The 27,754-nt window shown below is 43.3% G+C and overlaps 1 protein-coding gene across 1 annotated transcript; it reads right to left on the minus strand.

Annotated features, from left to right (window-relative positions):
* Positions 1-1,350: 1,350 nt before the first annotated feature.
* On the minus strand, positions 1,351-26,905 carry LOC137438382 (serotransferrin-1-like). Its single transcript, XM_078767614.1, has 17 exons — positions 26,737-26,905; positions 24,878-25,044; positions 24,484-24,586; positions 22,169-22,360; positions 18,941-19,106; positions 16,820-16,887; positions 16,474-16,649; positions 15,985-16,174; positions 14,025-14,155; positions 13,045-13,141; positions 10,135-10,173; positions 7,393-7,563; positions 3,216-3,381; positions 3,038-3,105; positions 2,697-2,881; positions 2,268-2,457; positions 1,351-1,687 (listed from the first exon to the last, which is right to left on the minus strand). Exons 1-17 carry the CDS (start codon positions 26,774-26,776, stop codon positions 1,635-1,637), a joined length of 2,202 nt encoding a protein of 733 aa, XP_078623740.1. The 5' UTR covers positions 26,777-26,905; the 3' UTR covers positions 1,351-1,634.
* Positions 26,906-27,754: the final 849 nt, after the last annotated feature.

Here is a 27,754-nt window from a genome sequence, read left to right on the forward strand (position 1 = left end):
TTATATCATGTCAGCCAACCGCTGCCTTAGCCCTGCCACTGATTGCAGCACAAGGAGGCGTTGTTGGAATCGAAGAGGCTGTGTGTGCAGATGTTACACACACAAGGAACTTTGGCGCAGGAGGAAGCCATTAATGATTAGGCCCATCATGCCTGCACTGTAACCAACACCAGTACCGTTACCCATCCACATACAAGATACTAATACCTCCTACCATCTACACACGTTAATATCCCCAAACCCCCTCTGTCTCCGATACATCCAGAAGACCATTGGAATGTCCCTTCTTTTCTATTGTTTGCCACATAGCACTTCCCATATAAAGAGGCCTTTTCTATGCCCCTGGCAATTTTCCCAAGAATTACTACTGGAGTCGAAATATTTCGATGTCCAACTTTTTGGGGATCGCCCCTATGAGCTAAGCAAAAATAGGACCGCGGATCCTGAACGTCACCTGGATCACGAGCAAGTCACCCAAACCCACAAATCGGACCAAATACAGGGAGCGGGAGACAATACGGGGAGAGAGGGGGAGGGAAACACAAGTACAATGTTTGAGAGCAGAGGCATTGGGAGATCTGTGGGAGGGAGAGGGCTTGGGGGAGGAGGTATGGGATGGGGGGATGGGAGAGGTGAAAAATAAAACACATGGACACTGCTAGAACTTCCAGGAAAGAAGTCGGTATTTCAGAAAAGTGGATCTAGGGTGAATTAACGGGGGTAGAAAATATCAAGGTTTTGGATGGGGGAAGATAAGAGATGGTGGTGAACAGCTGTTTTAAAGACCTGGAGTGATGAGTGGGATTGAAGAGAGTGAGGGAGTTTGTTCCAGAGGTGGGAGAAAAGAGGAATGAAAGAGTGAAGGTGAATGGAGAGTCTTGATTTTGGCAGTTTAACCATCAGAGGGTTGCAGGCAGATCTTGTGCGACCTGCAGGAATATTTGGGGAACAGCACAGAGAGAGCTGGGGGAGCAAGGCCGGAGAAGAGTCAGTGGAAGACAGAAAGACCACCAACCTGCCTGCGGTGAAGGAGTGAAAGGCCCTCAGAATCAGCTTCATCGCGGGAGATTCCAATGATTCTGAAAGTTTTGGTTTCAGCAGCGTGAAGCCGAGCGAGGTGTGAGGCAAGAGACTGTGACAGTTTATTGTAACATACCTTCCGCCTATATCACGGGATTGTGAGTTAGACAGGTGACCGTGACAGATGGGGAGGAGGTTTGAAGGCTTGGAGTGGGGAGAGGATTGAAACCTAAGGTACCGTAACTATAAACAGAAAGAAAGAGTATAACATGTCTCTAGAAAGATCATAACTATGAACACAATGGAAAATAACTTTTGCTACTGCAGAAATAAAGTTATAAGAAAACCATTTATTGAGTCAAACAAACTTTTAATCTTGCGTTTGGAGTTTCACAAAAAAATCCCAAAATCCTCCATCGGCTCAAATAATTTTATTCTTTCATACAGCATCGAGCCTCAGGGAAGGGTAACGGCAGGTTGAAAGGTAACGTACAGACGATGTAGCCACATGGACAAAACAAGCAAAGGAATGAGTGATAGAAAAAGAGGAAGAGAGATAAGGATGTCTCAACTTATCGAGCAATTCACTTTGATTGTGGAGTGAGTGTGAGTTTTTATTCTTTCTTGTGGACGTGGCACACGTCGAACTCGCAGGTCTCGATCAGCCCTGCACGGTGATTGGAGGTGAAAGTTAAACGTTTACAATCTCAACCTTATGTATCATGACACACAAAAGAGGTCGCAGACAATTACAATACATCGGGAATACGATAAATAACCTCTTCGGGAAAATTATTTTATGCTTGAAGAGGAATAATCCAATCGTTACTGGACACCACCTGGCTGATTTGTAAAATTAGCTTCAAATTCAGCTACCTGCACAGATCTGATCATGAAGTCCTCTCTTCATGCCTCTTTTCTACCATTTTTGGGGGAATGCCTTCCTGAAGGTGTTCAATCGCACTCTTCCCACCTTGCCCACGTGAAACCCCGGGATGACAGTTTATAGTTGGGTCGGGATTCAAACGCAGGCAAGACATCGTATAGCGCAGTGTGCATACCTCTGGGCCATCCTGTCAGCCAGGTGCATTAATTGAGTGATTTTTGACTCTATCTGTGTCATCAAAGGTCACTTAGCAACCTGAGTTTTTTGTCAGGTCGTAGAAATCTGGTGACCTGAGTTTACTGCCAAATGCCATCAGTGCTCTTGTCACCGCGACCATCAAAATATTGATTGCCAGACTCACCGGATGGGGCACAGGCATTCAGGCCCTCCATAGAATCGAAGTAAGCTCCCAGGAAGTCTTTGTAGTTGTTGGTCTCGATGCTGACGAGACATTGCGTGGAGTCCTTGAAAATCAGGTCTTTTCCCGTATAGTCCGCAGAGCTAAACATGCTGAAGGTCCTCTCTTGAGGTCCTCCATGGCCAAACTTTTTCTGCAGAGGGCAGGGAGACGAGATTGCAGTTTAACATCCCTACGAGGGATGGCGCAACACATTGATGCCTCGCCCTGCCTGCGAAACACCAGGATGACAGTTTGTAGCTCGGTCGAGTTTCAAACCCAGGTTCTATTGATCAGAGGTGAGCATGCATACCTCCGGTTCTCTAACCTGAGCTGAGGAGCGGTATGCTGCCATGATACGTCATCTCAATCAGAAGTACAATTGCTACATACCTGGGATTTCAGAAGGAAATCACGTGCCCTCTCCTTCATTTCAAGTCGTGAGAACACAGCATGTGCCGGAGACAATGCAAGGTTGCATCTTAAATAATCGGTGATTGGAGCTCGCGTCCCATCTTCGCACAACAGCTCAAAGTCACTGGATTTCAGGTCCTTTGCCCATGGTGCTGGATTAGTACCTGGAGAAGCAAGAGAGAGCACATACGAGTCTCATCTGATGAGTCTCATGCTGCATGATTATCATCCCATCAGATGTAAACTATTTCCTGCCATCAGAGTATCCAATGGGTTTCTGTTTTGGAAGATATCAGACAGAATGGCATGTTGATGCTCACCATCGGTATTCTCTGGTACAGTCAAGTGCTTTACAAAAGCGACCTCACCTGCACCCTCCGCCATACACCTGAGAAAGGGTGCACCCACTTAACCAAAAAACATTCTGTAGAACTTAGAGGGGAAAACAAAGTGATTGCATATGAACAACATTGCAAGAAGAATGTACCACGAGTTTACCTGAATGCTCCAGAGTAACCCGAGTACCGTTCGCTGCTGCCACGTGCGCATTTATGAGGGTCTGGGTGACCGACGGTATCGCCACCTGCTCCTGCACATTTCTTGCACAGGTTTGAATCGAGAGGAGCTCCAGGAGCACAGCCAGGCCCAAAGTAATTTGAAGCGGCTGTGGATTACAAGAGGGCAGACATCAAGGGATGGCGATCAAATTTTTCTGTTCCTCGTTGTATCAGACGAGCAATTTCTTTGCGCATAAATACATTATTTTGAATACGCCATCTCAATCAGAATGTGCAGTTGTTCATCTCGATATTCACTTCAGGTCAACACTTTGAGTTTAGGTGGGAGAGTGGGGTAACTTATGTACATATATGTACATACACGTGCACACAAGTTTGCTTGCTTACTTGCTGGAAGCTCCACCCCTCTCAGCAAGATGGGGCAGAGCAGGAGTAACTTTTAAGCAAATGAGCATGTGCACTGTGCAGTCCAAGCTCCACCCCTCTTCTCAGCAAGATGACATGGAGGATAACTTGATTTTGCACCAAAATTATAGATAGGCAAATTATACATACGCATTACGCAAGTTGGGTTTGTACCGGTATTATATATGCAGGTTTACTGACCAAGGGCCACGTACCCTTATCGAGCCACGTACCCTTATGTGCAATGTACGTGGTAATGGCCACTGCATCCTGCTATCAATCCCCACATAGGCCCACAATTTAATGGTACACAGATCGTTTGCCCACTGTAATGGGCGTATAACAGTGGATTTGTGCATATTAAGTACAGGGTTATTTCCTGTGTTGTGGTTATGCTTATTGTCAAATTATTTTTAATTAAACGAGGAGAAAAAGACGTAAAATGTTATAGCCCCCATGGTTTTAGTAGTTTTGCTGTACGGAGTTGAAGGCCATCAGTCGGCCATCTTTGGTCAGATTACAAAAAGAAATTTTCTGCATATGTATACTCTCATGTATTGTCTTTGTGCCAAGTTTGAACAAAATCAGTCCATACCTCTCCAAGATATGGCTGATGGACGGACTGACACATGCACGGACAGACAAGACCCGATCCATAAGCCACCGTTTCGGACCAAGTCAAACAGTGGCTAATTAATTGTTGATGCTTCAATTCATTAATTGAAGGTGAACTTCCTGTACACACTCAGTGGTCTATATATATATATACACACACACACTACATAACCAAAAGTATGCGGACACCCCTTCTAATTAGTGTATTCGGCTGTTTCAGCGACACCCATTGCTGACAGGTATATATATAATCAAGCACACAGCCATGCAATCTCCATAGACAAACATTGTCAGTAGAATGGGCCGTATTGAAGAGCTCAGTGACTTTCAATGTGGCACCGTCATGGGATGCCACCTTTCCAACAAGTAAGTTCGTCAAATTTCTGCCCTTCTGCCCTGCTGCTAGAGCCGCACCGGTCAACTGTAAGTGCTGTTATTGTGAAGTGGAAACGTCTTGGGGCAACAACAGCTCAGCCGCGAAGTGGTATGCTACACAAGCTCACAGAACGGAACAGCCGAGTGCTGAAGTGTGTGGTGCATAAAAGACGTCTGTCCTCGGTTGCAACATTCACGACCGAGTTCCAAACTGCCTCTGGAAGCAACATAACCACAACAACTGTTTGTCGGGAGCTTCATGAAATGGGTTTCGATGGCTGAGCAGCCGCACACAAGCGAAAGATCACAATGCCGAAAGCCAAGCGTCGGCTGGAGTGGTGTAAAGCTCGTCGCCATTGGAGTCTGGAACAAGGGAAACGCGTTCTCTGGAGTGATGAATCACGCTTCAACATCCGGCAGTCCGACAGACGAATCTGTGTTTGGCAGATGCCAGGAGACCGCCACCTGCCCGAATGCATAGTGCCAACTGTAAAGTTTGGTGGAGGAGGAATAATGGTCTGTGGCTGTTTTTCATGTTTTGGGCTAGGACCCTTAGTTCCAGTGAGGGAAAATCTTAATGCGACAGCATACAATTACATTCTAGACGATTGTGTGCTTCCAACTTTGTGGCACCAGTTTGGGGAAGGCCCTTTCCTGTTTCAGCATGACAATGCCCCGTGCACAAAGCAAGGTCCATACAGAAATGGTTTGTCGAGATCGGTATGGACAAATTTGACTGGCCTGTACAGAGCCCTGACCTCAACCCCATCAAACACCTTTGTGATGAATTGGAACGCCGACTGCAAGCCAGGCCGAATCGCCCAACATCAGTGCCCGACCTCACGAATGTTCTTGTGGCTGAATGGAAGCAAATCCCCACAGCAATGTTCCAACATCTCGTGGAATGTCTTCCCAGAAGAGTGGAGGCTGTTATAGCAGCAAAGGGGGGTACCAACTTCATATTAATGCCCATGATTTTGGAATGAGATGTTCGATGTTCGGGTGTCCCCACATACTTTTGGTCATGTTGTGTGTGTGTGTGTGTGTGTATATATATATATATATATATATATATATATATATATATATATATATGTATATGTATATATATATATATATATATATATATATATATATCTATAATTCCAGTAATCTCTGTGTGTTTGTTTGTACGTTTGTACGTTTGTACGTTTGTACGTTTGTACGTTTGTACGTTTGTACGTTTGTTTGTTTGTCTGTGACCGCTGTTTCTCGACAACTACCGGTCCGATATACTTTAAACTTGCCAGGTATATTGCTGGGGACCCGAGGATGTGCCTTTTCAAGGTTTTAAATTAATCGGACAAGTACTTACCGAGCTATGGCGATTTAGCCGTTCGCCGTTCGCTTTGGCTTTGCGAATGGACCAAACCATTCATGTAAATAGAGGGGGGGGGGGGGTGTTCTGTGGTCGTTCGCTTTGGCTTTGCGAATGGACCAAACCATTCATGTAAATAGAGGGGGGGGGTTCTGTGGTCGTTCGCTTTGGCTTTGCGAATGGACCAAACCATTCATGTAAATAGAGGGGGAGGTTCTGTGGTCGTTGCGAATGGACCAAACCATTCATGTAAATAGAGGGAGGGGGGTTCTGTGGTCGTTACTGCCACGTGATTTCAAAGTTTTTTTTTGTTGTTGTTGTTTGCACGCATGATTTTTTGCACCCACGTACGGCAACGCCCTAGGATGTTTACACACACACACCCCTACACAAATTTTTTTTTTTTTTTTTTTTTGGCAAGGAACGGGCACCCACGTACGGGCACGTCCTAGCTTATATATAGTACGGGCATGCCCTAGTATATATAATGCCAGTAATCTCTGTGTGTCTGTCTGTGACCGCTGTTTCTCGACAACCACGGGTCCGATATACTTGAAACTTGCCAGGTATATTGCTGGGGACCCGAGGATGTGCCTTTTCAAGGTTTCATATTAATCGGACAAGTAGTTAGCGAGCTATGTCCAAAAAACGATTCAACCAATCAGAGAGCAGCGAGCTATCACGTGTGCCGAACGTGGCGAACAGACTCTGCCTCGGACGGCACATTTGAGAGCGTATTCATTTATTTCACGTTGGCAAACTATGTTGCCGCTATGTTGGCGTTAAACTATGTTTTAAAACTAATTAAAACTAATTTGCGATTCTTTCGCTTTCCTGCGCGTTTGTGCACGCTATGGCGATTTCTTTACCAAACTCCGCAAGCCATTCGCTTTGGACCAAACCATTTCATGTAAATAGAGGGGGGGGATTGTCACCGTACTCGCAAGCCGTTCGCTTTGGACCAAACCATTTCATGTAAATAGAGGGGGGGGATTGTCACCGTACTCGCAAGCCGTTCGCTTTGGACCAAACCATTTCATGTAAATAGAGGGGGGGGATTGTCACCGTACTCGCAAGCCGTTCACTTTGGCTTTGCGAATGGACCAAACCATTTCATGTAAATAGAGGGGGGGGGATATAATTTTAGATATATATATAGTACGGGCATGCCCTAGTATATATAATTTGAGGTCTTCGTGCATGCAGAATGGAGTCGCTTGATTTGCTGGGTAATTGTCTGTTTTTGAGCTAATTGGCCACTTTTGGTTACCCAAGTGAGAGTGAACTGATTGCCGAGCTTTGTGTTGTCTCGTTTTTATCAGAAATTAACACTTGGATCACCAACGTACAGTATAATCATCATATGATGCTACTACTCATTGAGGTGCCACCAAAATTTCCATACCATTTACGATGTCGCATTCCGGGATCTTTCCCATTTGCACCAGCTGGCCGATGATGACATTCCAGCCTGCTGTGCGGTTGACACCGGTATGGCAGGTACTCTTACCAGCCAGGTCAAACAGTTTGATGTCATGGTTGGTCTTGCGGACAACCGCGACTGCATAGTATTTCCCTGCAGTAAGGACATACATTTCGTATATAAACATCTTGTTGCTGATAATATTGTCATAAATTCATGAGATTCTTGATGCCTGAAACAAAAAAGGAACTTGGATGTACGAGGAGCCCGTTTGGCCCATCATGCCCGTATGTTAACATGACCACATCTTACTATAATTCACCAAATGTCCGTCCGTCCGTCCGTCCGTTCGAATGTACCGCAAAAACGGCTCAACCGATTGCAACGATATTTTGGGTGGGTATTCCTGGGACCCTTGGGAGTAAAATAGGCTATATTGTTTTTCCAAGTTTTTCAAGTTTTCCAATTTTCCAATTTTCCAGTTTTTCCAAACACGATGGAATAATATTTACCGATATGAACAGTGATGTGGCTTTTGTTGAAATTCTACAAATACTGTTTATTCTACGTACCAGGAGAGAGTAGATCGACTCCTGACTAACTCTTCCTATACAAACGTGCGGCTCCGAAGTAACATGGCAGCGTGTGCAAAGCGACTGAGAAACAGGTGTAGCATCCGCTTCCGTGTTACAGATTCGGCGCGCACTCTTCACACATAAACGTGTGACTGAGAAAGACGTGTAGCGGCCACTTCCGTTTTGCAGAATTCAAACTTTTTTTCAAAATGCGCGCCATGTACTGTTTAGATTTTGATGATTTGCGTGTGATATGATTCAATGGATGTTTGTATAAATCTTTAAAATAAAAAATGCCTTCAGTTTCTGATAGTTTGCCTTTTCATTTGGGCTTCCCAATTGAAGCCCCGCCCGTAGGGCGGGTACCGTTGCTGGTTAATTTAACATTTCAGTTTATCGACTTGATTTCACTGCAGGGGAGATGGAGTGGAGAATGAGTGGTTAGGATAACATGGTTGTCAAAGGGGACATATTATATTTCATTTTTTAAAATTATTTTTTGAGGAGGTGGGAGATGAAGATAGATGAACAAACACTGACCTCGCATTCCCTTTCTGTTGATACATGCTCACAAGGCTTGAACACGATGACCATCCATATCTAAGCTACCTACCAGTCCCGCCAATAACCATGTACCCATTTATCGCCAATATTTATATGAATGAATGATCGTTTTAAGGCCATTTTCCCCGCTAGAGCGGGGGTTAGTCTTGCGGGCCCCATGACAATCGTGGTTCCCTGTTTTGAGGCAATGTTTTTATGGCCGGATGCCCTTCCTGACGCCAACCCTTAGCCGCCTCTTACGATGCGCAGGGATACGGTGTGCGTATTCTAAATCGAGGTACACACCGTGATCATTCATCCCAGCAAGCTGGTACTCAATTTGCCGACCTCAGAAGGATGACAGGCTGAGTCAACCCCCCTGGCGTTAATTCAACGATCGACCGGGATTCGAACCCAGGATCCTCGGATCCCAAGCCGGCACCCTAACCACTAAGCCAATGCCAGGCTTATATGAACTTATATGAACTCAAGGACTTATATGAACCGAACGAAATCTTCTTTAAATCAAATTTATTGTTTTTGTCGGCAATACCATTCCATTGAGTGAAAGACCCATCTCTGCCATACTTCCATCCTCACCATCCTCTTCTTTTCTCTATGACTGTGGCCTGGAATCCTATCGCTGTCCATTCTGCTGAAAACTCTTCTGCATTTATTTTGTCTTTCCCCTCACAGTATCTGAAAAACATTTCTCAACATATGATCCCTAATTAACATCTCTCACATCTCCCCACGAATGACCTCAAACTACCAGGTGTATAGTTTCCCCAAATCCTCTTTGGATCCTTTATTAAATAATGGTGTTCCATTTTTTACGATCCAATCCTCCAGTGCCCATCCTGACTCCAATGAGTTGTTAAAGATATCTGCTGACATCACTTATCCAGCTCTGCCACCTCTCTCGAACCCCTTGGATACATATTATCTGGGCCCCAGAACTTTATCTTGTCATAGCCTTCTTACCTGCTTCTTAACTTCCTCCACTCCTAACTGGAACTCCTCTAAAAGTCCTCATTCTCCTCCTGGATAGATACTCTCAGTTGTTGGTAATTCCCCTGTTTGTTATTGTGTATATATGTTGAAACAAGATAATTATTTAATAAGCCTGCCATCTCACTTTCATCACTAACCAATCTCCTTGTGCTGTTCCCCAATGGGCTCCCACTCCCCTTACCTTGTTATTTACCTTCTGTATACTTTAAAAAACACCTTATTATATTTAATATCCTTAGCCATATCCTTCTCATATTCTCTTTTGCATTACCGAGCTATTTTCGTAACTAGCTTATGTATTTCCATACTCTTCTGAGTCTAACTCCAGTTCTGTTCTTGCACATAATAAATACATACTTTCCCATCCTCATTGGAATTGCTTAACCTCTTGCTTAACAACCATGGTCTCTTCCCACCTCTCGATTTGCAACTCAATCATCTGACCTTATATCCATATTCAATCGTCGGACCGTTTTCCTGAACTGAAACATGAAAAGTCGCAGCAGACAGTGAAACACATCTCCAAAGTCTTTATGGCGTTGTGATGACACGACACCAAGTCTACGAATACATATAAATCAGAACATCTTACCTGAGGTTTTTGGCTTCTCTGGTTGGGAACATGTGCCATCTGCAAGTAAACAGGAGATGTTGTGACGAACATCATCGGGAATTTTTTTTTTTTTTTTTTTTTTTTTTTTGTTGTATACAAGATCGAGGCTCGTGAAAGAGCGAACATTAATTACACAGAAAGACAAACCGACACATAAAACATATAACATAGGGAGCGGTAGACAAGATGGGGAGAGAGGGGGGAGGACACAAACACAACATTTGAGAGCAGGGACCGATAGACATGGAGACATCGAGAGATCTGAGAGAGGGCGAGGGCTTTGGGGGGGGGGGGGGGAGAAGGGGGCAGTGGGAGAGGTATAAAACATATGGACACTGCCAGGACTTCCAGGAAAGAAGTTGGAATTTCAAACAAGGTGGATCTGGGGTGAATTAGCGGGGGTAGAAAAGATCAAGGTTTTGGATGGGGGAAGATAACAGATGGTGGTGAACAGCTGTTTTAAAGACCTGGAGGGAGGAGTGGGATTGAAGGGAGTGAGGGAGTTTGTTCCAGAGGCGGGAGAAAAGAGGAATGAAAGAGTGAAGGTGAGCGGAGAGCCGAGATTTCGGCAGTTTAACCATCAGAGGGTTGCTGGCAGATCTTGTGCGACCTGTAGGAATATTTGGGGGACAGAGCACAGAGAGAGCTGGGGGTGCAAGGCCGGAGAGGAGTCGGTAGAAGACAGAAAGACCACCTACCTGCCTGCGGTGAGTGAGTGAAAGGCCCTCAGAGATAGCTTCATCGCGGGAGATTCCAATAATTCTGAAAGCTTTGGTTTCAACAGCGTGAAGCCGAGCTAGGTGTGAGGCAGGAGCACCGGCCCATAGGGGAGAACAGTATTCCATTGAGCTGCGGATGAAAGCCTTGTATGTGGTGAGGAGCTCAGGTGTGCCGAGGAAGGACTTCGCACGACGGAGGATGCCCAGTCGGCGACTGGCTTTGGAGGCCAGCTTGGAAATGTGGTTTTCCCAAGAAAGATCATGGCAGATAGTGAGACCCAAAATCTTGAGCGACAGAACTTCTTGGAGAGGATTGTTGAGAAAGTAGATGGGAGGGTTGTCCAGTCGATCTTTTCGGAGAGACATAGTAAGAGTGTGAGATTTGTCAGGATTGAAAGACATGTTCCACTTGTTTGACCAGTCTGTGATTTTGTCCAGGTCTTCAGAGAGTGAGGAGGCAGCAGACTGCCGATCTGAGGGAAGAGGAATGGAGCGGCAGAGAGTGGAGTCATCAGCAAAGAGATAGAGAGGATTTTCGAGAGAGTCAGAGAGATCATTGATGAAGACCAGAAAAAGCACGGGGCCCAGAACACTGCCTTGGGGAACTCCAGCCTGAACAGGAAGAGGAGATGAGAGAAACCCATTCAGGGCCACACGTTGACGACGACTAGAGAGGAAGTCCGCCAGCCATGCGTGGAGATTTCCATGGATACCAAAGGAGGAGAGTTTGGTGAGCAGAGCGGGGTGCCAGACCGTGTCGAAGGCACGTGATATGTCGAGGGAGACAGCTCTAATTTCCTGTTTGGCATTGAGGACCTCCATCCATTGTTGAGACAGCAGAAGCAGCATGTCCAGAGTAGAGTGACCTGGTCTGAAACCAAATTGATGATCAGAGATCAAGCCATTGGAGAAGAGGAAAGATTTCATATCAGAAGCAATGATGGATTCCATGACTTTGCTGATAATTGGGAGAAGGCTGATTGGTCTGTAGTTGCTAGGATCTGTTTTTGCACCTTTTTTGTGCAAAGCGGTGATGTTGGCTGATTTCCAAGCAGATGGCAGTTGACCTTGAGCAAAAGAGAGGGTGAAGAGAACAGAGAGAGGGTGAGATAGAGCAGCAGAGCAGGATTTTAGGACCCGTGGGCTGATGCCGTCGGGTCCAGTTGCAGAATCAGAGTCGAGGGTTGACAGCAATTGCTTTTGTATTTAATTGCTTTGGGAATTGCTTTTGTATATATGAGCAATATCTTATTATAATGGAGCAAACGTATATGGTTATGTATGTATGTATGTATGTGTATGTATGTGTGTATATTTGTGACCAAAACGTCTTCTTTTTCTTCAAATATATTTATACATATATATATAACCAAAAAACATGGTCCGTGGAGCTGTGAGGTGGTGAAACCGTGTGACTACAAATCTATTAATTACGTATTGTTTGAACATCGGTTGCTTCCTGTCTATTAATTACATGGTCTAATAATTATGTACTGATGGAATATACCATTGTACCCTTTAGACTGCTGAGACCCCTTAGACATTTTGAGATCAGTTAAGTCCCCCAATACCCTCAAGACCACTAAGACCCTTAAATATGCAAAACTCCTGAAGACTCAAAACACCCAAAAGACCCCAAAGACTCAAAGCACCCAGAAGATCCCAAAGACTCAAAACACCCAGAAGACCCCAAAGACCGAAAAGACCCATAAAGACCTCGAGGACCCAGAGGACTCAAAAGACCCTGAAGACACAAATACCATTAAGACCTCAAATACCTGTAAGATGCTTTGGACCCTTCACCATTTAGAGCTTTAGAGTTTAGACCACTTGGACTTTTTTAGATTACAAATAAATATATATCACTAATATTACAAATAAATTTGTACAAAATAAATGTTTGCATTATGATTGGTGTAAATCATGACAACACAGAAACTCAAATTCAGTCAGGTCATTATCCTCAGTTTAAACAGGCCTGTGCCTCTGCGGCGACATGTGATGAGGCGAGCGTAACAATCCGAGCCATACTAGTTTCTACAATATATCATACATTGCTTGATATACACACACACACACACACACACGTTTTGATGAGCGTCACAATTATTGTTAAAGCATTACAATATTTGGTTTAATAATAACTTTGTATAGCATATTGTATACTAACCTGTGCCGTAGTACTCCGACATGACAGGGACCAGGCCACACTTGCCGGCTACGTAAATATGACCCCCATCCAAAGTCATCACATCAGCCTCGTCAACCTGCAGGTGCACAGTGATTGTTAGGTATAAAATGGTACAATCAATTTAGTAATTATAAACGTCTCATTTGGAGGACCACCACTTTAGTTCAAGGACATCATCAGAGAAAGCAGAAAGTTAGGATTGCTTTTTAACATAAAAATGGAATTCAAATATCATAAAAGACACGTAAGGTTTTCTATGAATATCAGGTCATATGCTTACATCATTGAGAGGGGGTGGGATCGTTGTTGCGCGCAACGTTTTGGGGATAAGGCTGTCATTCTCATCACAGAAAGTGACAACTAACTGATTTGCATGGAGTGAGCCATCCGTCGATGGAGCAAATGCATATTCAAAGGGGATTTCATTACTAATCTGGTTTGCTGGAAGCATCATTTTTGAGTTGTGGCTATACCGCCGAGGCTGTACCTCCATCGGTTAGGCCGGTGAAGACCTTTCAAATTTTGTCAGGGTACCAGCACACAATGGTCTACTCTGTTCAATAAAATGCTGAGGTTTCTCTAAGTTTTGGAATGATCTTCAGTTTTGTTTGACAGCCAGACAGACAGACAGACAGAAGAATACATATATCTCGCTCTCTGCGGATGTGAGATCAAGACAAATTCAGGAACAAATTACTGCTAAACTACAGGTTCATGTTCTCATTTGTGTTCAAAATATAACATTCAACTAAAATTAAGTTGTTCCTCGATCATAAACTGATGTTTCGAGACAGACAGACAAAATAAACCAATTGCTTAATCCCACGTTTTGCTTCACACACGTGGAGTAACTATCTACTGAACAACCCAGAAGCGGACGTCATTGAAGTCACTTGAAACAGTTGTACAGCCATGGGGATAGCAGAGACAACATGTGATACTATGACAATTCCAATAACCTTGATTTTCCAGATGCAGTTTTCCACTGAGTAGGAACTAATACACTGCAATTTCTTCTTGCTGGGGTCCCAAGCATCGCATTTTTGTTTTTCACTCTCTCCGATGCAGCACCAACGAAGGGCCTTGGGCTCTGCAGAGAGAAAAACGTTTGGTCATCTTCAATAGAAGGAAAGAAATACCCATTCACATAAGTGGTCCAACTAGCTAACCCCAAACGAGGACTCTGTCTTGGGAACCGGCACACAGTGGACTTTTCATAAACAATGTCCCAATGCGTGGCCTCAATATGTGTAACATTGGAGGAACAACATGAAAGAAGCTTGCTTTCCTTTAACAAAAACGAAACTCACTAAATATGCTCAAAGGAGGAGCTTGAGCAGTCCATACGACATGCTACTGTGACAAATTCATTGCTTTCATGTGCAAATGAAACATTCGCAAAGCCATGAAATACGAGGTCCTGCATCAGACATCAAAAGATGGCAATCTGTGGGGGGGAAATAGAACCCTCCAAGATAGATGCTCTCTTGAACCTGCTTTTCTCTTCATCTCGGTACTATATACTCTTCTTTCGTGTGCAGCACAAGGCTGCGGGTAGCATCATTTGCTGCAGAAGAGGCTGTGCTGCTGATGCAATGCCCTCTGCTGGTTCGGGCAAAGTTTTTTAAATGTGTTGATGGTGCCAGCGATATTTCACCTACTCTTCATGAAGGACACCGTCGGATCTTTAACATCCAGAAACTAATGCCGATAGACGGGACACCCAGTTTAACGTCCTTCCGAGGGACGGTACACACATTGATGAATCACCCTGCATCGAAACACCTGGATGACAGTTCATAGATGGGTCGGGATTCAAACCCAGGCTAGACAGCTTAGAGGCGAGTGCACATTCCTGGAGGTCATCCTGCAAGCCGAACACACTCTCTTAGCCCTCTCACCTCGTTTACTCTTCTATCCGAACCCTTTTAGAGCCAGCGCCTTTTTCCTTCACACACCTCTCCTCACCATAACGTCATTCGTCATGGGACATGTGTCATGGCATATCTTGCGTGTACACGCAGGCCAGGCTTAATAGATGTACAGATTTCGTCCCAAATGGAAAAGGCCATCGGTCTTCGACCATCTTGCAATAAAACCTTTTCACAAAACATCTACTTGCATCTCTCAACCTGGGCTTTGTTAGTCGTCGATTTGGAAAATCGTTATTCTAAGTATGAGATAGGTTGATAGAGTATAGGTAACCAAGTATGAAAACTTTTGGTAATAGAGACATCACCGTGAAAACAATGCCAACAAAAGGCCTCCACTTGGGATCCAATACCATCATATAAAACTGGAACTGGCAGGATGTCCTAGAGGTAAGAACACACACACCTATGAGCCGTCTTACCTGGGTTTGAATCTCAACCCATCTATGAAGTGTGTGCCATCCCTCAGATGGACATTAAACGGAGTGTCCCGTCCGCCGGCGTTTAGTTGGCAGACGTTGAAAATCCCACGATTTTCTTTGGAAAGATTACGGGAGTTTAGCTCTGCTGCTGAGCCCGCTGGGGGAGCTTAGAGCTCTTTCATATGGCCCCCATATAAATTTTTGACTATGCCTGTGGCTGCGGGACCCATAATTGCATTTTTTGGTGTTTTGTGTTTTACCTTTTGACCTTTTGACCCGCAAAAGGTGTTTGCATTTTTTGCACCCGCAAAAATTGCATTTTTTGGTGTTTTGTGTTTTACCTTTTGACCTTTTGACCCGCAAAAGGTGTTTTACCTTTTGACCCGCAACAAGGGCCAAAAATGATACTGCTCTTGTTCCTTTTTGTCATGTGTTGATCATAACTACCAAGTTTGGCGATTTTCTGCACAACTGTCTAGAAGTAGATAGCGTGATGGACAGACAGACAGAGGCGATTACAATATCGCCCCTTTTTTTCCCAAAAATCGTGGAGATAAAAATTTTACCTTTCTTTTGGGTCAGACTCTCCACAGCAGTCACGTATTTGTTGCCCAAGTATCCTCGGTAGTCGAGGCCCTCTGGTAGCTTGAAGAGGCTCACCGTGGAATCTTTAAACATCAGGTTTTTGCTAGAAAATTTTGAAGAACTGAAAAGCTCAAAAATGTTCTTGTGGCTTCCGTGAACACCAAACAGGTTCTGTTCAAAGGATGAAACTTTGGTCAAAGTTAAATAACCTGAAAAGTTTATGGTTTCAAGGCAAGATAATAACATTTGAGAAAATGTATAACTCCGGTTTATCCACACTGCAGGAAGTGCGAGACAAAAATGGCTGGAACGGCCAATGGTTCTCACTTATTGTCAAATTAGACAATGACTTATTTATTCACGAAGGTTGATGTATGCAAAAGATAAACGAAGTCTTTTTCAAAGTTTATGCATAAAAATTGTGGTTGTTCTGCAATGGGTGGTGATTTTAATCTGCGTGCTTCACGTACCTCGGCTTTCTCGAGCAGGGCCAAGATGGCGGCCCTCGTTTTCTGATCATCGGCATCGCCTTTTCGAGCCACGACGGCATGCGCAGCAACATAGGCCAAGTGACAACTCTTAAACTCGGAAACTGCTTTACGGCTGCCGTCAAGGCAGAGTAACTGGTAATTTTTCCGCTCGTCCTCTGCAAAGAGAAGAACAAACACATATAGGCCCTAGCCATGCTGTCAGCCACTCAGGAGCTCGTAGGAGCAATAAGGAATACATTCCCCTCCAATAAGGTAAAACATCATGTCGTTTGTGGTGTTCAATAATAACGAAAGTTGTACGAGGTAAATAAAACTTCTACGGTACCTGTAGTTTCCTCTTTCACGGTAATGTGCTTCACAAAAGCCACTTCGCCAGCATGGTCCTTCAGACAGCTGTCGTAAGGAAACAAAAACGAAGGAAAAGTAAATTATTGTAGACTAGCAAGGACCTGTGGAAATTCTACAGAATGTAAAATGTGACTTCAAGCTCTCAAATCCCCTTCCTTCACCCCCGCTCCCTCCCACGCCCCTCGAACAAACCCCAAGTCCTCACCTATCCCCTCTCAACCATAAAGCATCAATCCTCTCCCCACTCCAAGCCTTCAAACACCCTCCCCATCACGGTTGCCTGTCTAACTCACAATCCCGTGAGATAGACGGAAAGTATAGGCCGATGTGACAATAAACGATCCAAAATTAATTATCTTCTTCCTGATGCATTCATATACGTCGTTGCAACGAAATAATGACCTCGGGAAAGACCTTTTATAATGATATGGGTTTAAGCCCTGATTGAGAGAATGGCAGTCCCCCCCCCCCCCCCCCCCCCCCCCCACCAATGAAGGTCACCTGTCCAACTCACAATCCCGCGAAATATGCGAAAATGATATGTGAACATGAGCAAGTCATGGCCCGTTACCTGAACAAACTCAATCCCATGAGATATGTGGGAAAGATATGTCACTCTGAGCATGTCATGGCCCGTTACCTGAACAAACTCAATCCCATGAGATATGTGGGAAAGATATGTCACTCTGAGCATATCATGGCCCGTTATGGTCGCTGTTCAACTCACAATCCCACAAGATATGCGGAAAACATATATGTATGTCTTTGAACAAGTCATGGCCCGTTATGGTCGCCTGTCCAACTCACAATCCCACAAGATATGCGGAAAAGATAAGTGTCCATGATCATGTAATGGCCTATCACAGTCGCTGTCCAACTCACAATCCCATGAGATATGTGGGAAAGATATGTCACTATGAGCATGTCATGGCCCATCACGGTCGCCTGTCCTACTCCCAATCCCACAAGATATGCGGAAAAAATATATGTATGTCTATACGTATATACACACATCGTTAAAGTAAATAATGACTTCGAGCAAATGGCAAATGACATGGGGTTAATCTCTGCTTGAGAGAATGTCACATAGTTATTTGGGCGGTGTATAAGTTAACAGACTGCTGTCTTGATCGCTGAGGCCAATGTTCACAAGGCCCTATAACACCTATCACCTCAAAATACTTTTAACTGTCGCTCTGATAGTTTTAGGAATCGTTTCAGGAGTGCAATGACATTGTGAATATGACAGCTCTGAGGCATCTTTTGCTTTGCAAAGCAGTGAACACCAACATGGCGGCCATGAGATTGAAATGCCAAGTCCTCAACCAGGCATAACACCCTCCTCCCCCTCTATTCCCGTTCTTCAAAGCGAAAGGGCAAATTGTTACATTGTCATTACATATTTATTTGTTACCTCATTGAAATAGTGTTTATTGAATATTTAACTCTTTGTCATTGGTGACGTCGCGGAAAGAGCAATCAGAACAGGAAGTGGATGTTCCACAGTGATCAAAACAGGAAGTGGATGTCCAACAGGTCATGGTTTATTACGGTCGGTCGTTGGTCTATCCGTGTAATCTTTTGAATATATGATTATGAGGAGCCCAATCGTGTTAATAAATAATCATAAATGAATTATCTTATTATTGAAGCATCTTAAATACGCATCAAATGACAATTGTGGGTGGAGTCAGAGCAGCTGTTCAACCAATCGGTGGGAAGGATTGTTACAGACAGACAGACACACGTGAACAAGCGTATTAGTATTAAGATGAAGGCAAAATGCTCAATATAAAACAAAATTACATCGTTTATGAGTGGGGGGGGGGCGGGGTGGGGGGGGAGGGGCGGGGGGGGCGGGGGTGGGGGGAGGGGCGGGGGGGGGGAGTATTTACATGAACAGCAAAACAAGAAATCTTGCCAGGAATGCCTATGCCCTTGCATGTGGTGTACATTCTAGCTGGAGCTGCAAATATTTTCAAGATACCTTTTCAAGATACCTAACCCTAACCCTAACCCTAACCCTAACCCTAACCCTAACTCAGGTGCTTCAAGTTACTGTGCTTGCTACATTCTATCTTTTCTCCAATTGTCTTACCTGAAGGCTCCGTGGTACCCGTAATAAGGCTCGTGTGTATTTTTAACGCAGAAATTATCGCCATCACCCTTGCAAAGTTTGCACAACTTTCTTTTGCTCCCAACACTCAGCCCTGGGATGTCCATGGCACCAGGTACACAACTTTCCTTGAAAAAACTGCTCACGGCTTGGGTAGAGAACATTTACAATAATTAAATCACAAACAAGATCACTACACATAAAAATCAATCGCTACTCTTTGTGAAAGGCATGGTGGGATCGTTAATGTCTATCAGGGAATCCTGGTAGACTAGACACCCAGCTTATTGTCCATCAAACGGACAGAGCACTTTGTGGTGTGCAATGCTCTGCCCGCAAATCACTAATCTTATGTAGCTCATAGTTGTGTTAGGAATCACACCCACACTAGACAGTTCAAAGGTAACTGCATGACCTCTGCACCATCCTTTAGGAACCCATGTTGTCATGCGTGCTGGGTCACAAAACAAGACTAGGCCTTTGGGCCAGTACGAATATCAGATCCTGCTGGTTATTTTTGCTTAAGGACAATTTCATGGGCTACCTTTGCCGAAATACATTTACGCGTCTATTTCTTTGACGGCATACGCAGAAAGAGAAATTACTGCCATCTGGATTTCTTCCCTTTCAAAAACTTGACATGACATCTGATGAAAATGTCATCACATTTCAGATCTCAGGAGAAATCCTGGATCTTTGAAAGAGGAATCATCACTCTATGGTGGGTGTACCATCCAAACATCATATAATATATATATATATATATATATATATATATATATATATATATATATATATATATATATATATATATATATATATATATATATATATATATATATATATATATATATATAACTGGATCAATATTCTAATATATTTTGATGCTGTTGCAGCAAAATCAACTTGCATGAAAAGCAGTATACAGTATTGTCAAATGCTTCCTCCACTTCCACAGCAAATTGGGACACTCAGTCTCCAGAACCAGTGGTGATTGGAATGCCACAAGACAGTGTCTTCGGCCCAGTCTTGTTCCACATATACCTAAAAGGACCTCTGTGATGCTCTGTAAAACCCTACCTTTCTTTTTGCAAATGACTCGAGATTGTATCGTGCTGCATCCCATTGACAGGCAGACAGCAGCTGTGCCACTCTCTACTAATCTTAAATACATGCTGTTTCAAAAAGATTGATACAACTTTGACTTCCTGCCATTTTTTTGTTTTTTGACCTGTTCTGTTTTCCTTTTCAGGGTTTGATGATGTTATCGAGGTATTTGTTCCCTGGGATTTCTAGCTCCGTAGGTCAACTATGCCATTGACAGTGGAGCAGAAGACAAAAGTGGTGGCTCTGTGGTATGAGATGAAATCAACAACCACAACAACATTTTGTGGGGGGCAGAACCACCTGAGGAGATTACTGAGAGGTACCTGAAAGGGCTTAAAGTCACATGCTTCTGCACCTTCAATGCGAGATGGGGAATGCTAGGACCTTACTGGTTTGAGAACTACAACAGCAGGACGGTGACGATCAATGGTGAGCGCTACTGGGCCGTGCTCCAGAAGGTCCATAATGATCTAGCCCAAAAGGTCACCCCAAACCAACTCAGCATGACCTCGTTTATGCAGGATGGTGCACCCCCGCATACAGCTGGTGACACCATCACTTTCCCGCAGCAGCTATTCAGAAACCGCTTGTCTACGTCAACCGCCCGCCACACTGGATGATCTGAAGCAGGAGGTGTCAGACTACCTCCAGGCAGTGCCACATGAGACCTAAAGGAAAGTTGGACAGAACTTTGGAGTCAGGATCAATGCTTGTCTGAAGGATTTTGCGTAAATGCCAAATTCAGACCTTGGGCTCTCACTAACTCTAGTAATGACACTGCAATAGCAATCAGTGCTAGCTACCATGTCTAGATACCAAATACCATGCCATAAGCTTTCAATAAATGTTTGGTTCACGTTCCTGAGGTTTCTGTTTCTTTGTAAATAAAAGTTGCATCACTCTCTTTGAAACACCCTGTAGATTAAATGCTGGTCTGATAAATGCAACATTTCTTTCAATCCTTGCAAATCTTAGTCTCACCCCATCGCTGCACAAGGGACATCAAAGAAATCCACCTATCTACTCATATTTCCATGGACAGCTCGTGTGGAAGGTACCGACTCTTGAACTTGTAGGCCTCACGGTCATTCGTCTATCCGTGTAAATCAGCCATGACCTCTCCTGGACCGAGCTCATAGGAAAGCTGGTTTGCAAAGTCAGATGCAGACTGGCATTCTCTGTCGTTCCAAGTTATTGTTGGAAAATCAAGACCACACAAAACGTACCAGGCCTTTGTCCATATCTTGATTGATTATTGCTCTGCCTCATGGGGCTGAGGTTGCAGCATCACATCTATCTTTCCTGCATTTTGTGGAATCCAAAACACTCCATATCATTGGCATCTCGTGCGATGAGGCCAAAAGACTAGGCCTGTTACTCTCACATCGTAGACAGGTCGGTGGCCTCTATTTTTATTTTGTTTGGGAGAAGAGGGTGGTTCCTCTGTTGTCTCTTGGTGCTTCGACTCTCGACTGCTCCTCTAGGATGCACATGTTATTCCAGTGACCTCATCCTGGTGACACACACACCGAACACTCAGGCTTTCCACATAACTCCAATTTCTTCTTCTCTGGTCTTATTTTCTCCAATTTGTAGAACTGGCTTCTGGAGGAGGTTCAATCCCACTCTTCCCTCCAAGGCTTCAAGCAAGCAGCACACCAGCACCTCATGTCACTCCCTCCCCATCCAAACACATATGATCCCTTCCATCTCCATTCACCCTCATTATTCCCAATCTTCTTACTCATATGTTACTTGTATTTCTTCTTTCTCTTGCTTTTTTATTTTCCAAACTATCGCCCTTCTGTCTCCTCACTCTCCATGAACTTCAAAAAAAATTTTTATACCATGATACAATGACCTTTACATAGAAATGAAAATGAATCAATGGACAGATTATAATACAATAATAAAGTAAGATTATTGCCAGTGAATATCAGTAAGAATTGCGAATGTAAGTGTTTTTAAAAGTTGTATTGTTATTACAGGAGTATCGACGCAGAATACATCTCTCCTTAAAAGTAAATGTGGTTATATAACAAATATAAACTTCTGGGGTACTGCTTTCATTTTACATACCTCAATAACTTTTGTATTGCATACCTTGCTGAATTGGTTCAACGGAAGGCCCTTCCCAGGCAAGTGTGCCATTCTCCAGCAGTGCACCAATGGGCAGGTTCCAGCCTGTGGACTTACCCATTCCGGTGTGGCATGACTTTTTATGTTTGAGTCCATCAAAACCAAATGAGCTTGAAATGTGAGCTACTGCCACCGCAAAGTAACACGTGCCCACACCTTGCAAAAGTGAGAGAGGAGATGAAGGGGTGATGGGTCTTCGATCGCCATTAATTCAGCCAAACATATAAAATAAATCTTAAGCTTCTCTAATGTGGAGATGAGAAGAGTGTCTATTTATATTAGAGTGCAGCAGAGCTCCGTACCATAAGTGGGTATTACATTCATTCAACTTGAATTCCACAGCTGATGTTTAGCTGGGAATTTTCCCGCCACACCCACCTCACCTCTGGATTTTACCAACAAGAAACCAATAACGCTATTAGTATTAAAAGGCTCCTCGCCAGTTATTGACCTTTACATGACGACCACTGTGGTTGGGTCAACATATAATTGGATGGATTTCATGCAACAACAAATCCTGGAAGAGCTTATAATATAACAATTTGGGTCATCCAATCAAGATCGGGTTATTTAGACTTTCATAAACGACTAAGAAAGCCTGGTGTTAGCTTAACGGTTAAGGTGGTTGGCTTAAGATAGTCGGGTCTTGAGTTCGAGACCCTGTCACGCCATTCAATAACAAGTGGGTGGCAAAATGGGTACCAGCTTACTGGGGTAATAAGCCATTCGAGTATCCTGCGTCGGAGTGTGTTTGAATCATACAGGATCGTGCAATGACTACTTGTGCTATCACTGAGTGTAATCCAGTGTAGTCGGTGGATCCTTTACATGTTAATTTCCATTCTGCATGCAGAATATAAATAATTAAATGCAATTTGTTCGATTCCTGACAAAGAGGTCACCTTCGAACGTGACCGTGAGGGAGCGCTGACTATGAACTATCCCACTCATCATACTTCCTCACCCCTCAAGGCAGCACAGTTAGGGAGTCATGGAGTAATATGTCCCCTTATGGTCTTTTGTTATTCCATCTGTCTTGAGCTAGACGTACTTGATTGGGCAATGCCATTACGGGTCACATCTACAGTGGACCAAAAACTAGACCCAAAACTAAATACAATCATCTCACGGTAACAAACAGATACATTCTGTGGAATGATGGTTGTATCATCGTTCTGACACTCCTACTCTTACAGTAAAGTCATCCCCTCGGAATCCAGTTATGCAAGTGCAACGTGGCACCATTACATGACATCCCTTCCCCAAAATAAAGAAATTGGACATTTCGTATTGTACAGTTTGACTTGTAGTTCCCAATTGGCTGCAATAGAGCCCAGTAAACTAGTCATATTAGAGTTTTACTCAATCTCTCTGCAATGGCTTAAATTTTTTGATTATCTGTACTATGAGAGATATGTGTGTGTGTGTGGCTGTGCGTCGCCATTTTTTCTCAGGGATGTCCAAACGGATCTTCGTCAAACTTTCAAACAGACAAACTTTAAGAGATTCATCAGTGAGCGACGAGGAGTTTTTTTTAAGCAATATTTTGAAAATAGAAGTTGGATTCTTTTTGTCGTCCTCTCCTGCCTAAGCCATTGTATCTATGTGAAAGGCAACATTAAATGATCCTTGATCCCATTTCTTGATGGGTGTAGTGTTTTAGGCCCCCACCAAAAAAATTAAGATAAAAAAAAAATCGATTTCTTCAAAATGCCAACAGGATTAGAACAGTATGGGGCAACGCGGGGTATCCCTGCTGGTTTTACATCAGGAAGAAGAAAAAAAACTCTTTTTTTACTGGTCGTTATATCAAGTTGAGACGTTTGTGAAAAGGAGATTATCTGCCAATAACAGTTGTTATTCCTTATAACAATCTTCATTATAATGAGTGCTCAATATTGTATGGGACTTCTGTAACCTCATCGGACTCATATGTGACAATTTTGGAATTGATATTCTTCAAGGGTCCATAGTAGCCCGTATCCCCTCCTCTGTAAACTTCTAGATTTACACCAAACGATGTAATCACAATGATGACGAAATAAGTTTGCTTTCTCTTTGAGGAACTCTTTACCTTCACATGTCTTTCCAAACACTTACGACCTTCGCCTTTTCAAAAAGCAGATTTTCTGCTTTCTCAAAAACTCTTAGACTATTCTCTCCTTCTTTACTTTTCTATCAATGCAGCTCTTTTATTTGGCCTGGCCTCAATGAGGGCGACATAGTCTGTGCCTGGAGCCTTCTACATCAAAAAAAAAAAAAAGTGGATTAAAGCTCACCAGGCCCGTAGTTCTCTCCAGCAATCGGTTGTAGATAATGCGGAGACTTGCCTGCGTTGAAGATATCTCCTCCATCTAAAGTCACAGCATCTGCCGTTTTCCCCTGAACAGAAGTAAGTTACGCATCATATTATTTGTGTTCCTCCACTTACATATATATATATATATATATTATAAGTTTTACAATAATATCCTTCCATTCTCCTTTTACGAAAGAATAGCACATACGTGTGATGAATATGGGGAATCACCAATAAGAGATGAAGGGCTATTGATAAAGTATGGTAATAAATTGCAAGTAATTTTGTGAATAACAAAATAGAGGCAAATAATGATAATTTAACTTCCAATACTTGTGATAATTGTATTATACAATGTTGTATGAAGCATGTACCTGAATTGCAGTGATGCATTCTGCATGGTTATGCTTTTTTACACAGGTCAGTTGGAGGCCATGTGTTTCGATTGCTTTGGCAAACGCCTGACATTTGTTCTTCTCTCCCACTGAGATGACGCACCAACGAACACCTCCATTGCCATTAACAACCAAGGCGCACAAGCCTGCCACATACACCGCAGCAACCTTTTCTTCATCAGCATTTCAGGGTCAAAAGCTGTACGCACAGTACTCAAGGTAACGATATTATTAGTGGGTTCGCAGATGAATAGGTGTCACCGAGCAAGCAAAACAAACAACATACATAACTTTAAAGGGTGTGGCCTGTTTGCGCCATGTTCCCATCTGAGCGCATGGCTCCTGATGCTGTGACCCCAGTTTCAAATCCCAATCACTTTGTTGGTTTGTCTCCTGTCTGGTAATCTTGCTGGATCTTACACCTGGTGTTGGCTTAACAGTTAAGGTGGCTGACTTAAAGGATCTTAGGGTCTTGAGTTTGAGCTCCTGTTGCTCTGGTGAAATAACACTGGGTGGGTTGACTCAACCAGTCATCTTTCAGAGGTCCGCAAAATGAGTACAGAATTACGAGTAGCAGGGGCACAGCCGCACTTCCAGAGAGTGATGCAACCAACAGCCACAGGCTGCATACAGAACAACAACTGGATTTTACTAGATATAGAGACTGGAGCAATGCTTATTTGCCCCTTGTTACTCCACTGGACCCTCATTGTTAAGGAGTGTATTTCAATGGATGGTTGGCCCAGTGCTTCTCTGGTGCTTCTCTAGTCCAGAATTGGTTGATTTTAATATTCAGGAAAATGCAATGTCCTTGTAATTCAAGTAAAAGGTAAAAGTACACTGTTGTCTTCTAATAACCTTGTGTCCTGCCCCTGTGTCCTATTCATTGTATAACAACATCTCAGCGGGTGTAGTAAAACTTCATCTTTGAAATGGTAGAGGCTGTATACCTTGTATACCTGTAAACCATTAGCTGAAAGGACAAATAAGCAAATGCATGGGAGACCTGTGAAATGGCCTTGACCTCTTGTTTGAGATTCAGGGCATCCATCCATTGTTGATATAGAAGAAGAGGCCATCAAATGTGAAATGACCTGGGCGAAAGCCAAAGCAGAGATCAGACAGTTTGATAAGTGATGAGTCTGGTTCCGCCGGAGGTATTGATTTGATTGTCATTATCATGGTGGAGATAAAGGCGAACTGTTGATCGAGGTATGCTAACTGCCATTGGAAACAAGGAGAAGCTCACATTTCGGCCAATAACCCTTAGTCGGAGCAAAAGAGAGAGAACATGCCTCTCTTCTCCTTTGCTCTGATGAGGGGTTAATGGCTGAAACGTCAAGTCAACTCCTCCTTGCTTCATACACCGGTTAGCATACCTCGATCAACCGTTCTGTTCATTTCATCCGTTGTTGTACCTGATTGCCATCACGATTGTCGACACTAATATACCTTCATTGTGGGGCTGGGGAGGAATAGGATGAGTAAAGGAAGTGAAGGAATAAGGACATTGGCTTTTCTGCAAAGATATAATTATTGTCAAAGCAGTCAAGCCTTAGCATGAGTTAATGACCCCATTCTTAAGGAGTGAATGAACCGATGTAGTGTGCGCTCTAGAGGCAAACTTGGCCAAGCGCCACCAAACTTTTGCCAATGGTGATACACCTGCAAGTTCAGACCTCAGGTTTCATCCACACATTTTAATAAATATTAACGTAATGTACATAACTGCTAACCTTTTTGTTATCCTTGGACTAAAGCTGAAACGGAAAGTTTATTTTTTAGAACCCCATGACATTTCACCCATCACTGCTGTTTTGTTAAAGCTAACACCTTACCAGCAAAGGTGAGATATTGAAGCAATCCTTGGACTCCCATGGTCTGCAGTGAACCGGTGATTTCTCGAAGTCCAATGATCACGATACCCAGTTCTGCTTTATACAAATCCGAACCATTGAACCCCTCCCCTTGTCAGTTGACCGATCCAGTGTGCAAGCACATTCCTCCAGAGATAGATAGTCGGTGGGCAGGCGAAGCCGAAAATACCCAAAGTTGAGTAATTGTAATTTAATTGCATTGCAATGATGGAAAAATACAGACATGCAAATAAGTCATTGCATTTATTATCAAAATGTCCAGGTCAGAGAAGAGGAACAGTCGTTAATTTTTTTAAAGTTATTAGCGAACCTTATAATCTGCGATAAATCAATATTTGAGTTTTTGGGGTATGATCTTTGAAACAAAATCTTTAGTTGGGTACAATGGCCATTAGCAAGACAATCGTTCGTCACTTTTTCAAGTGAAATGCAACCATATTTGCTTTAGACTTTAGAGAATATCTGAATAATACCAAAAATAATATATACACAATATATAAATGGTTATAATGCTGTGTGTCTGTTTGTCCCTTCCTGAAACATGAAAATGTTCCTCAGGGAGGATTATTAATTAAAAGTTGCTTTACATTAATCCAAACCTCTGGGAACATTGTAGGTTTTTTCAATCAGGCAAGTAATTGAACCCTGGTGATGTATAGGCAACATACAAATGCCTCGATCACTCCGAGGAGAAAAAAATTATTGTGAAGAAATACAAAACAAGTACAAATACATTCAAAGTACACCACCCCCATGCCAAACAATAAATACGCCTCCGGTGCCCGGCAATACCACAGTGCAGCTCATAGAGACTGCATTGGGAGGGAGAGGTGTACAATAATTGATTGATTAATTGTATAATTAAAATCAATAAAAGATTATCACAAAATATTTTCTTAATCAAATGGCTAATAGCATAACTAAACCACTCGTGTTTCATCCGAAGATGTATCTTTTAGAAATGTAATTAAATAAGTCA

This window comes from Myxine glutinosa, chromosome 13, assembly GCF_964187855.1.
Source record: "Myxine glutinosa chromosome 13, kmMyxGlut1.1, whole genome shotgun sequence".
NCBI lineage: Eukaryota > Metazoa > Chordata > Myxini > Myxiniformes > Myxinidae > Myxine > Myxine glutinosa.